General features: G+C 45.8%; 1 protein-coding gene across 1 annotated transcript in view; it reads right to left on the bottom strand.

Annotated features, from left to right (window-relative positions):
- LOC146679722 (uncharacterized) overlaps positions 1-12,944 on the bottom strand; it is a 193,503-nt gene that overhangs the window by 15,180 nt on the left and 165,379 nt on the right. The window contains exons 5-9 of the mRNA XM_085450164.1: positions 11,155-11,359; positions 9,191-11,003; positions 4,106-4,279; positions 3,677-3,850; positions 3,324-3,497 (exon numbers count right to left, since the gene is read on the bottom strand). Of these exons, the coding sequence (XP_085306290.1) occupies positions 3,324-3,497; positions 3,677-3,850; positions 4,106-4,279; positions 9,191-11,003; positions 11,155-11,359 (2,540 nt within the window). The remainder of the gene's footprint in view (positions 1-3,323; positions 3,498-3,676; positions 3,851-4,105; positions 4,280-9,190; positions 11,004-11,154; positions 11,360-12,944) is intronic.

The raw sequence follows: 12,944 nt of genomic DNA, 5'->3' as shown, positions 1-12,944 counted from the left end.
TGTAGCCACAGCTGCCCTGGGGCAGACTGACAGAAGCGAGGCTGCCATATCGCACCATCGGCCCCTCTGGCCATCACCAGTAGGCGCTAGGTGAAGTGTCTTGCCCAAAGACACAATGACCGAGACTGTCCGAGCCGGGGCTCGAACCGGCAACCTTCCGGTTACAAGACGAACACCCTTAAAATCCTATACACAAGGTTTGCAAACAACCATTTTGTTATTTGTAACAATTTACCTTTTACCTTGATTTTTTAAAAATAACTATTTCAAACTATTTACAGAACAATCAGCTGTTCTGCATTAAATAAGATGCCACAAATTATTTGTGCCACTCCAAAAAAATAATTTCTGTCCACCATAAAGGAGAACATCACAGCCTGATACCTGCAGGTCTGACAGCAGCAGGTGTATCACTGCTGTTTCTACCTGGAGACACCGTTTACACTGTAATCTGCATTTGCTGGTTTTGTGGCAGCACCTGTAACAATTCCATTCAATTCAACTCTATTTATATAGTGCCAAATCACAACAGTCGCCTCAGGGCACTTAACATTCAGCAATTGCCTCATTGTTCTGACAGACAACATAAAACTATCCACTACACTACACACTAACTTTTTTTGTTCTTTTTTCCCCTACACACTAACTACACAACACAACATACTATGCACACACTCCAAATACGCTAAACGTCACAAATCTCTCACATCGCACACCGTCACTCCTAAAACTTCCCCCTCTTCCTAAACAACCAAATGTCATGTTGCTATATCATTTTTTTGATTGGTCGACATGGTTCATTTTTCCACCAACAGGAAAGGGATGATTTGGGGTTTTTTTGCTCATAAGCAGAGAGTGCTTGCTGTGCTGTCCTTAGACAGTAAAAGTGACGAAACTATTGAGGAAAAAAACGCTGCGTATATATTGTTTATCATGACTCTGGTTTTATGTGACCTATCAACACAATTTAAAAACTGGTATATGTCACCTTGTTGCTTTGTAATCTTGAAGTGGTCATGTGATTGGCTTACCATGAATACTTTATTCTTCCTCAGCCAAACAGCAGCACTCATGCGATTGTTTTGCCCCCTTAGCTCCAGGTGTTGTGCCAAAAAGTGATCGTCTGCCAGAAAGTGATCGCTGTCCGCGGGAGTGCATGCAGCTGCTTAACCCTTTAAAGCCGGTCAGAGTGGGCACACTCTGTTTTGCGTAACATAATATTCCAGAAACACGCTTTGCCGATCCGATCAGCTGTTTGTAACACTTCCTACTTTGGAATTGACATCAGCGTGAACTATCGCATATCCGCCATGACCTGCCCAAAACCGGAAGTGACGTCATTTTTGCAGAAATGTATTTTTTACCATCATGGCCTCATAACCCTATACTAGTGTTTTTTAAAGTTATGTTTGACTTTCTGACTTTCTGTGTTATTTCTGGGATGCTGAGGACTCATATTGCACTGCTGGAAATAGTTTATTTTGATGCATATGCTGCTTTTTTGCAAATTTGCACTATAATATTTATTTTCGTTTTTCCTGCAGTGTATAGAAATTAGTGTATTTCAAAAATAAAACTATGAAGACACTCAAAATAAATTTCATGTGGTGGGAAACTATTTTGTGCAACTTTTTTGTATTTACAGTTTTGAGGGATAAGCCTCTTAAATTTCTCTAACTAGAAATATATGTTAAAAAACAAAAACGATTTTCAATTTTTTTTTAGTTTATTGCACTTTTTGCAATTTATGTAATTTCTATGCACTTAATGCATGCATATTATTAAAATTTAGGCTGTAATGGTTGTATTGATGTAGAGCAACTTGAAATGCTCCCAAAAATGGCTCCACAGCATGTAAAAATATAATATAAGCTGTGGCGGACTTGGTTCTATGGTAGGTCTTAAAGGGTTAAAGCTGTAGCGCCCAGATTACTTATAGCTACTTCCATGCAGCTGATATAAGATTGGTTGTTGAAAAATAGTAACGCAACCGCACCGAATCCAATTCAGGATTTTGATTTCCATCACACTTCCACTGGATGCCCAGCTGCTCTCCTATTATGTGATTATCATCAACACAGAACTGGAGGATAAGACCGCGGTTCTGGGGGTTGGGAAGCTCATCTTGTAACCAGAAGGTTGCCAGTAGGATCTCTCTGTCTTGGTCGTTGTGTTCTTGGAACACAAGACACTTCACCTACTGCCTACTGGTGTTGGCCAGTGGGGCCGATGGTGCTCAGTCTGTCCCAAGGCAACTGTGGCTACAACTGTAGCTTACCTCCACCAGTGTGTGAATGTGAGACTGAATGAATAGTGGGATTATAAAGGGTCTTTGAGGGTATCGAAAAGCACTATATAAATGCAATCCATTATTATTATTATTAAGAGCATCTTTAGGCCTGACTGTGCTCATCCTTCCTCCAACCTCTCCTTACCAAAGATAACAACTACATCAGTATTAGCTCAATAACAATTTCTGCAATTCAATTGTGGACATTCATTTTTAAACCTTGTGTAAAACGATAAAACCTAAAAGTCTGAGTATTATTCTTTGTGCAAACAGCTCTTGCAGGTTACCCCGGACTTAGTAATTAAATAATAATAATGAAAATAACCTTTCCTTTGAGCAGCTGTTCAGGCTACTAAACTCATCCCAGAAATAACAAGTGACACCATTAATAGTGGAGCTACCGTTAACAGGTGAAACTGATTTGACCTATAAGGCTACTGCAGTTACTTCTTATCAGGTTTAGTAGGGAAGACATCTGGATGAGGTAGTTAGTAGTATGTAGTTAGTACCGGGCGACTCCCCTCCCGCACATCGGCACCAGAACCCTGTATTATCTACAGGGTAAGAATGCCTGTTTTATCAAACTATGGCCATTACTACTGTGATCATTTGCAGCCCAGTGTGCTGCTCTCTCTGCTGGGATGAACCACTGGAGCTCACCCAGTCATCCCTTTCTTTCTCTCAAGAAGAAGTGAAATAAATGTATTTATTATGTTACGAGTCTAATATTCTTTAAATCAAACTGTAATGAATAAATGAAGCAAGAAGATTTGGTGGCTCCAAGTGTTGTAGAAGAAAAGATAAACATCTCATTTTGAGAAATCAGCCTTTAAAATTAAGTAAGTACTGTGAATAAAAAACTAACAGCAAACCAATCGGTAGTCGCCAATTACTTTTGAAAGTAATTCAGAGTCCAATTATCCACTCAAATGTAAATAAAAGTTCACTTGACAGCTGTATAAAGGTTACCTGTTTATACAATAATATAAGTCACATTTCAAATGATCATCTGTGGAAAAGTTTGAATCCTGACCTGAGAGTTTCCACTGCACACTGTGAACTCTTTAGTCCAGCGGACAGAAGCTTCACTCCTGAATCCTGCAGGTCAGAGTTACTCAGGTCCAGCTCTCTCAGACTGGAGGACTGGGAGCTGAGGACTGAGGACAGAGCTTCACAGCTTCTCTCTGACAGGTTACAGCCACTCAGTCTGAAAAATAAAAGACAGTCATACAACAAATACTCATGTTGAGTTTGTTAATACATTTCACAACATTAAATCTTGACTTTCTATTTTTAGAGGAAACATAAACATACTAAGAAACAACATCATATGTATGAACTTAAATAATTGAATAATTCTAACAACAAACTGTTTTCTGATCTGACCTCAGAGTATTCAGTTTACAGTTTAAACGTTGTAGTCCAGCAGACAGAAGCTTCACTCCTGAATCCTGTAGCTTTCTGATACTCAGGTCCAGCTCTGTCAGACTAGAGGACTGTGAGCTGAGAACTGAGGACAGAGCTTCACAGTTTTCCTCTGAGAGTTCACAGATGTTAAGTCTGAAGATAAAAACATGAATAAAGATTGTTGTTAAAGTGTAATCAGAGTGCAATAGCTTATTGTCTTGTGCTGAGCAGGTTAGTAAAACTTCTGTTTAACTTTGAAATGAATAAAAATGCTATGGAACAAGGATAACTGGATAAAGTTTACCTTTACTGGTTAAATTATTGATTATTTTTGTTAGTTGATATAAACAAAACCAAACATCAAACATATAAACAAACAGAACTAAACAGAATACAAATTGATCTGACCTCAGAATATTCAGTTTGGCATGTGGACTCTCCACTGCAGCAGACAGAAGCTTTACTGCTGAAGCTTTCAGGCTGTTGGTACTCAGGTCCAGCTCTCTCAGACTACAGGACTGGGAGCTGACCACTGACAACAAATTTTCACAGCCTTCCTCTGAGATGTTACAGCTGCTCAGTCTGGGAGAGAAAGGGAAAAAACAAAACAAAACAAAAAATATATGTGATCAAATGAAATTTGTTTATATGTTAAACCTTTTAAAAAAAACCAAAAAAACCAACCTATGACACTATGAGTGCTACCAGTCCAGTGCACACGATTGGTACCTTGATGGTACCTTGCTCAGGGGTACCATCAAGGTAGCTGTTCGGTGGATTCGACCCCTGACCTTATGATCATGGGGCGACCACTCTACCTACTGAGCTAATAATTCTGTGTACACTATCATACAATATTAACTAAAACAATTATTTTAGAAAATCTTACTAATTCAGTAATTGTTATGCTATTTAACTGTGAGTAACACTGGATTTTAAACACTAGCTGTATAAAACTCCTCCTGTTAAAGGTGTGTATAAAGGAGATGAGCTGAAATGCAGACTTCATGGAGAATGTTTGCTGTCAGGATATATCAAAGACAAAGCAGAGATCCATCCAGTCTCTTCCACTAAGCCCACAGAGGGAAAGACAACCATTCTCACACACACACCTGCATGAAGTTTAGATCACCAGGTAATCTAACTGCATGTCTGTGGACAGTGGGAAGAAACTGTAGAGGACCCAGAGAGAACCCACTGTAATTCTGTGGGAACACTGGTTATGGAAGCCTTACAGTTAGATATGAATACTGTCAAGAAACAGGACCTGAGTGGCAATTTCAATTATGAAGCCCAAGTTCTCCTCCTTGAATCGCTACCTTATCGTGGTGGAGGGGTTTGTGTGTCCCAGGGATCCCAGGGGCTATGTTGTCTGGGGGCTTTTGCCCCCTGGTAGGGTCTCCCATGGCAAATTGGTCCTGGGTGAGGGACCAGACAAAGAGCGATTCAGAAGACCCTTATGAAAAGGATATCGAGAGAACAGTTTACCCTCCCCGGGATAGGGTTACCAGGGCCCCCCCCTGGAGCCAGGCCCGGGGAGGGTGCCCGAGGGCGAGCGTCTGGTGGCCGGGCCTTAGTCCATGGGGCCCGGCCGGGCACAGCCCGAAGAGGAGACATGGGCCCATCCTCCCGCAGGCCCACCACCCGCAGGAGGCGCCATAGGGGTCAGGTGCATTGTGTGCCGGGTGGCGGCCAGGAGCGGAGGCCCTGGTGGACTGACCCCCAGCTGCCAAGACTGGCAATAGGGACATGGAATGTCACCTCTCTGGTGGGGAAGGAGCCTGAGTTAGTGCGTGAGGTTGAGAGGTACCGGCTAGATATAGTCGGGCTCACCTCTATGCATGGCTTGGGCTCTGGAACCAGTCTCCTGGAGAGGGGCTGGACTCTGTCTCAGTCTGGAGTTGCCCCTGGTGAGAGGCGGCGGGCTGGGTGGGTATTCTAATATCCCCTCGGCTTGCTGCCGGTACGTTGGGGATTTTCCCGGTGGACGAGAGGGTTTGTTCCCTGCGCCTTAGGGTCGGGGAACGGGTCCTGACTGTCATCTGCGCTTATGCGCCGAGTGGCAGTTCAGAGTTCCTAGAGTCCCTGGAGGGGGGGGGGGGGGGGGGGGGGGTGCTGGAAGGTGCTCCACCTGGAGACTCTGTTGTCCTGCTGGGAGACTTCAATGCTCACGTGGGTAACGACAGCGAGACCTGGAGGGGCTTGATTGGGAGGAACAGCCTCCCTGATCTGAACCCGAGCGGTGCTTTGTTATTGGACTTCTGTGCTAATCACAGTTTGGCCATAATGAACACCCTGTTCGAACATAAGAGTGTCCATAAGTGCACGTGGCACCAGGACGCTCTAGGCCGTAGGTCGATGATCGATTTTGTAATCGTATCACCAGACCTGCGACCATATGTTCTGGACACTCGGGTAAAGAGAGGGGCTGAGCTGTCAACTGATCACCACCTGGTGGTGAGTTGGATCAGGTGGCGGGGGAGGACGCTGGACAGACCTGGTGCACCTAAACGCGTAGTGAGGGTGTGCTGGGAACGTCTAGCAGAGGCCCCAGTCTCAAATCAAATCAAATCAAATCAAATCACTTTTTATTGTCACATCACATGTGCAGGCACACTGGCACAGCACATGCGAGTGAAATTCTTGTGTGCGAGCCCCACAAGCAACAGAGATGTGCAAACACAACAACACAAACGAGCAAAATACAAGAATGGCCAACCTGAAACTAATAAATATATGTACAATATATAATAGTGTATGCATTTATGGATGTGTATACTAAATATTTTCCTACGTGTGTGTGTGTGTGTGTGTGTGTGTGTGTGTATACACATTTTTACAAATTAAATAGTAAAAAAATAAAATAAAATAATAATAATAATAAAATATATAAAATATACAGAGTTGAATATGTGCAAAACAAGTGGCATTTATATACAGTGTGGAGTGCATAATGTTAAAGTCTGCGAGATCTTCAACGCACACCTCCGGCAGAGCTTCAACAGCATTCCGAGGGAGACTGGGGACATTGAGTCCGAATGGACCATGTTCAGCGTCTCCATTGCCAAAGCTGCTGCATTGAGCTGCGGCCGCAAGGTGGTTGGTACCTGCCGTGGTGGTAATCCCCGAACCAAATGGTGGACACCAGAGGTGAAGGGAGCCACCAGGCTGAAGAAGGAGTCCTATCGGGCTTGGTTAGCCTGTGGGACTCCGGAGGCAGCCGACAGGTATCGACAGGCCAAGCGGAATGTGGCTCGGGCAGTGGCTGAAGCAAAAACTCGGGTGTGGGAGGAGTTCGGAGAGGCCATGGAAAAAGACTTTCGGACTGCCTCGAAGAGATTCTGGCAAACCGTCAGGCGTCTCAGGAGGGGAAAGCGGTGCTCTACCTGCACTGTGTATAGTGCTGGCGGAGCGCTGCTGACGTCGACTGAGAAAATTGTTAGGCGGTGGAAGGAATACTTCGAGGACCTCCTTAATCCCACTGACACGTCTTCCGAGGAGGAAGCAAAGTCTGGGGATGAGGGGAATGACCCGCCAATTTCCGGGGGCGAGGTCACTGAAGCAGTTAAACAACTCCTTGGTGGCAGAGCCCCTGGTGTTGATGAGGTCCGCCCCGAGTTCCTGAAGGCTTTGGACGTTGTAGGGCTGTCCTGGTTGACACGCCTCTGCAATGTTGCATGGTGATCAGGGGCAGTACCTGTGGACTGGCAGACCGGGGTGGTGGTCCCCATCTTTAAGAAGGGGGACCGGAGGGTGTGTTCCAACTACAGGGGTATCACACTCCTCAGCCTCCCTGGGAAAGTCTATGCCAGGGTGCTGGAAAGGAGAGTTCGTCCGTTAGTCGAACCTCGGATACAGGAGGAACAATGCGGTTTTCGTCCTGGTCGCGGAACACTGGACCAGCTCTTTATCCTCTCGAGGATACTTGAGGGTGCATGGGAGTTTGCCCAACCAGTCTACATGTGTTTTGTGGACTTGGAGAAGGCATTCGACCATGTCCCTCGGGGTGTCCTGTGGGAGGTGTTGCGGGAGTATGGGGTGTCTGGCCCATTGCTACGGGCCATTCGATCCCTATACAACCGTTGCAAGAGCTTGGTTCGCATTGCCGGCAATAAGTCGGACTCGTTCCCGGTGGGTGATGGGCTCCGCCAGGGCTGCCCTTTGTCTCCGGTTCTGTTCATAATTTTTATGGGCAGGATTTCTAGGCGCAGCCAAGTGGCGGAGGGCTTTCGCTTTGGTGGCCTCAGAATCTCATCTCTGATTTTTGCGGATGATGTGGTTCTGTTGGCTTCATCGGGTGAGGGCCTCCAGCTCGCACTGGAACGGTTCGCAGCCGAGTGTGAAGCAGCGGGAATGAGGATCAGCACCTCCAAATCTGAGGCCATGGTTCTCAGCCGGAAAAGGGTGGAGTGCCCACTCTGGGTCGGGGATGAGTTCCTGCCCCAAGTGGAGGAGTTCAAGTATCTCGGGGTCATGTTCGCGAGTGATGGGAGAAGGGAGCCGGAGATCGACAGACGGATTGGGGCTGCAGCTGCAGTAATGCGGACGCTGCACCGGTCCGTCGTGGTGAAGAGGGAGCTGAGTGTAAAAGCGAAGCTCTCAATTTACCGGTCGATCTACGTCCCTACCCTCACCTATGGCCACGAGCTGTGGGTAGTGACCGAAAGAACGAGATCGCGGATACAAGCGGCAGAAATGAGCTTCCTCCGAAGGGTGGCTGGCCTCTCCCTTAGAGATAGGGTGGGAAGTTCGGCCATCCGGGAGGGGCTCAGAGTAGAGCCGCTGCTGCTCCACATCGAAAGGAGCCAGCTGAGGTGGTTCGGGCATCTGACAAGGATACCCCCTGGGCGCCTCCTGGGTGAGGTGTTCCAGGCATGTCCCACCAGGAGGAGGCCCCGGGGCAGACCCAGGACACGCTGGAGAGATTATATCTCTCGGCTGACCTGGGAACGCCTTGGTATTCCCCCGGATAAGCTGGAGGAGGTGGCTGGGGAGAGGGAGGTCTGGGCCTCTTTGCTTAGGCTGCTGCCCCCGCGACCCGGCCTCAGATAAAGCGGATGAAGATGGATGGATGGATGGAAGCCCAAGTTTTCCCTCCATCCTGGATGAAAACAGGACAGTCACAGCAGAGATTTATAATAAAAAAGGGAGAGTGTGCACTGAAAATGAGATAAAAAACAAACTGCTGGATTTGGAGACGTGAACAAGCTGACGATAATAAACCTGTCAGAGGGGCTGAAGGATCAGAGCTCATGTTCTTATTGGCTGGGCCTGGATTGTACTTTGATAAGAGATATAGACAAAAATGTGTCAGAAATACTGACACGGCCTGCTGGACTGAAAAAATATTTACTGAGTGAATGATAATCATTTAATTCACTATTTTTATGTTTTTTAACTGTTCTTTGAACTCAGCATTTCTGATTTATTTCCCATGGTTTTAAGATTTTTATCGATTATAAGATTTTAAGCAATGAGTTCATGTTTACTTACAGAGCTTTATTGGAGGCTTTGACCACTGGCAGCATTCTCAGAAGAGCCTCCTCTGAAGCAGAGTATTTCTTGAAGTCAAACTCATCCAGATCTTCTTCTGATGACAGTAACATGAAGGTCAGAGCTGAGCACTGAGCAGGAGACAGTTTACCTGTGGAGAGACTTCCTGAAGTCCTGTATTGTTGGATCCCCTCCACTAGAGAACGATCATTCAGTTCATTCAGACAGTGGATCAGATTGATGCTTTTCTCTGCAGACAGATTCTCACTGAGCTTCTTCTTGATGTACTGGACTGTTTCCTGATTGGTCTGTGAGCTACTTCCTGTTTGTGTCATCAGACCTCGTAGGAGAGTCTGATTGGTCTGCAGTGAAAGACCCAGGAGGAAGCGGAGGAACAAGTCCAGGTGTCCATTTGGACTCTGTAAGGCCTTGTTCACAGCACTCTGGTGGAGAGACTCTTTTTTTCTAAAAAAACTAGACCACGTAGAGGTTGTTGACCGCTTGGATGTTGTTTGTTGTTGTTCCATCAGATTGAGTCCAGAGTTGATGAAGGTCAGATGGACATGAAGAGCAGCCAGAAACTCCTGAACACTCAGATGGATGAAGCAGAACACCTTGTCCTGGTACAGTCCGCTCTCCTCTTTAAAGATCTGTGTGAACACTCCTGAGTACACTGAGGCTGCTCTGATATCGATGCCACACTCTGTCAGGTCTGATTCATAGAAGATCAGGTTTCCTTTCTGCAGCTGATCAAAAGCCAGTTTTCCCAGAGACTCCATCATCTTCCTGCTCTCAGGACTCCAGTGTGGATCTGTCTCAGCTCCTCCATCATACTTGACCTTCTTCACTTTGGCCTGAACCACCAGGAAGTGGATGTACATCTCAGTCAGGGTCTTGGGCAGCTGTCCTCCCTCTCTGGTTTCCAGCACATCCTCCAGAACTGTAGCAGTGATCCAGCAGAAGACTGGGATGTGACACATGATGTGGAGGCTTCGTGATGTCTTGATGTGGGAGATGATCCTGCTGGCCTGCTCCTCATCTCTGAATCTCTTCCTGAAGTACTCCTCCTTCTGTGGGTCAGTGAACCCTCTGACCTCTGTCACCATGCCAACACAGTCAGGAGGGATCTGATTGGCTGCTGCAGGTCGTGTGGTTATCCAGAGGCGAGCAGAGGGAAGCAGTTTCCCCCTGATGAGGTTTATCAGCAGTACATCCACTGAGGTGGACTTTCTAGGGTCAGTTAGGATTGTAGTTTTGTGGAAGTCCAGAGGAAGTCGACACTCATCCAGACCATCAAAGATGAACACAACCTGGAAGTCTTCAAAGCTGCAGATTCCTGCTTCTTTGGTTTCAGTAAAGAAGTGATGAACAAGTCCCACCAAGCTGAACTTTTCCTCTTTCAGCACATTCAGCTCTCTGAAAGTGAATGGAAATATGAACTGGATGTCCTGGTTGGCTTTGTCTTCAGCCCAGTCCAGGCTGTATTTCTGTGTTAAGACTGTTTTCCCAATGCCAGCCACTCCCTTTGTCAGCACTGTTCTGATTGGTTCATCTCTTCCAGGTGAGGCTTTAAAGATGTCTTCTTGTCTGATGGTTGTTTCTGGTCTGTCTGGTTTCCTGGATGCTGTTTCAATCTGTCTGACCTCATGTTCATCATTGACCTCTGCAGTCCCTCCCTCTGTGATGTAGAGCTCTGTGTAGATCTGATTCAGGAGGGTTGGGTTTCCTGCTTTAGCGATGCCCTCAAACACACACTGGAACTTCTTCTTCAGCTTAGACTTAAGGTTACGATGACAAACAGCAGCTGGAAGTTCTGAATAATAATAATAAAAATACAACTTTAACAATCATATTTTACAAAATGCTGATGACAATTTCTGACCCACTGAGAAATGACCGAACACACTGGTGTCACAAGTCTCTCATTTATCCAGCAGCTTAAATCTTTAGATAAATCCTCTTACGTCTCTGCAGACGGTCAGCCAGCTCCTCCTGCTTCATTCTCCTCAGGAAGTCCACTGTGATCTTCACAAATGCCTCTCTGCTGTTTCTCCTCTGCTCATCATCCTCCCTCTGAAACTCCAAGCACTGGGGCTTATTTGGATTCAGAGCCTTCTGGATCTTCTTCAGCTCGTTCTTCACAAAAGTGATGATGTTGTCCTCCAGCAGCTGGAACAGAATATTTATGAATGAGCCACCACTCTGAACTTTAGTCCACACAACATCCACTTCTTTACGATCAAGGGGCATATCATCCACGACCTCTTCACCAATTATAGGTTTGACTTTATCTGATTAACTGAGACTTTGTCCACAACTCCATGATCCCAAAACGTTGATGCTGTTCATATGAATGCAGCGATTTCAGTGGGAGAAACATTTCACTGGTGTTCAGAGCTGAACTACCAACAGGTTGATGATCAAAGCCAGAAACTTGGAGATGTTTCTGGTGACTGAGTTGATCGTACAGACAACTGGTCTTAAAGGTTCACTCTGTTTACACATACAGATCAGTATTTAAGGTTTGACTCTCATCATCCACTGGAGCACAAACTGGGCGTCATCAGGACACTACAACACAGAACAAACACCATCCCCACAGACACAGCAGCCAGCGAAGCAGAAGAACTTCACATCAAGAAGGTCCTGAGTAAATGTGAACGCTGGTTTGAGGGCGGAGTCAAGGAGGCCATTTATGTGAAAAGGAAAGACCATCTCTGAATGGAGGAGGGGCCTAAGGGTACAACTGTCACCATCTTACATGCTGTGATTGCAGCCATTCCCCAGCTCTCTGTGAACTGGACTCATGACCATTGATCAACAACCATTGATCAATGGTCCTGACAATATGCGTACCAATGATCAATGAACTGACCTCCCAGCCCATTGTTCCTTCAGTGGGCTGGTTTCAGTCATACAAATGTCCTGTTTATGAGATTGAAACCTGCAGTCAGCTGAGACTGAAGAAGTCACCTGATGATGATGAAACGTTTCTCCCACTGAAAACATCCAGATGAACAGAATCAAGCTTTTTGGGATTTACGTACCTGGATGATTGAGCATCAAGACACAACTCTGTGACTTTTCTCAGATGAATCAATCCTCTCCTCCAGCTTTGTTTACATCTACCAGCCCTGTGGCGCTGCCCAGGGAAATAATCTATGTGAGAGGTGGAAAGTCATACAGGTGTCTGCTCCTGCCTTCAGTTATTTTATCTACTGTGTGTCAACTGGCTGAACCTCCTCCAACTGTCTACTGTCTCCCTAAACTCAACAATGACTTAGTGATCTATCCATTCTCTGACCAAAGACATCCTGCTGCAGGAGGTTAACATAGCAGCCAATGATGATCCCACTCACTGTGAACAACACATTTGGACCTGATTTGCTGCTCTGGTTTACACGTGAACTTTGACTGCTGTCACCAACTTGAGAGGCTCTACAGAAGAACTGGACTTGTCCATAAAAATCATAAACTACATTATAAGGACAGCATTGCTCAATCAACTCTAATTACTATGACCATGTTATCTCTTCTAACTAAGGTACAGACACTCAAACTTGCTGCTTTCAGTGAGAAGTCAAATGTCTGAATATGAGCTGGAAGCTGCTGAGAGTCCTCCTCCTTCCCGTGGGGTTTACTTTCTCTACTACTTTCACTATAAACACGCCCCTTTCATGCACCTGCAGAGGGCCACCAGCAGATGGAGCTGTCTTAAACAAATCCACTTGGATAGTTAGCTGTAGATGACTTT

This window comes from Copadichromis virginalis, unplaced genomic scaffold (assembly GCF_057382275.1).
Source record: "Copadichromis virginalis isolate Kocher_CV1m ecotype Utaka unplaced genomic scaffold, C_Virginalis_male_GT1.1 unmapped_scaffold_1, whole genome shotgun sequence".
Taxonomy (NCBI): Eukaryota; Metazoa; Chordata; class Actinopteri; order Cichliformes; family Cichlidae; genus Copadichromis; species Copadichromis virginalis.
This window is presented reverse-complemented; position numbering and strand designations above follow the sequence as displayed.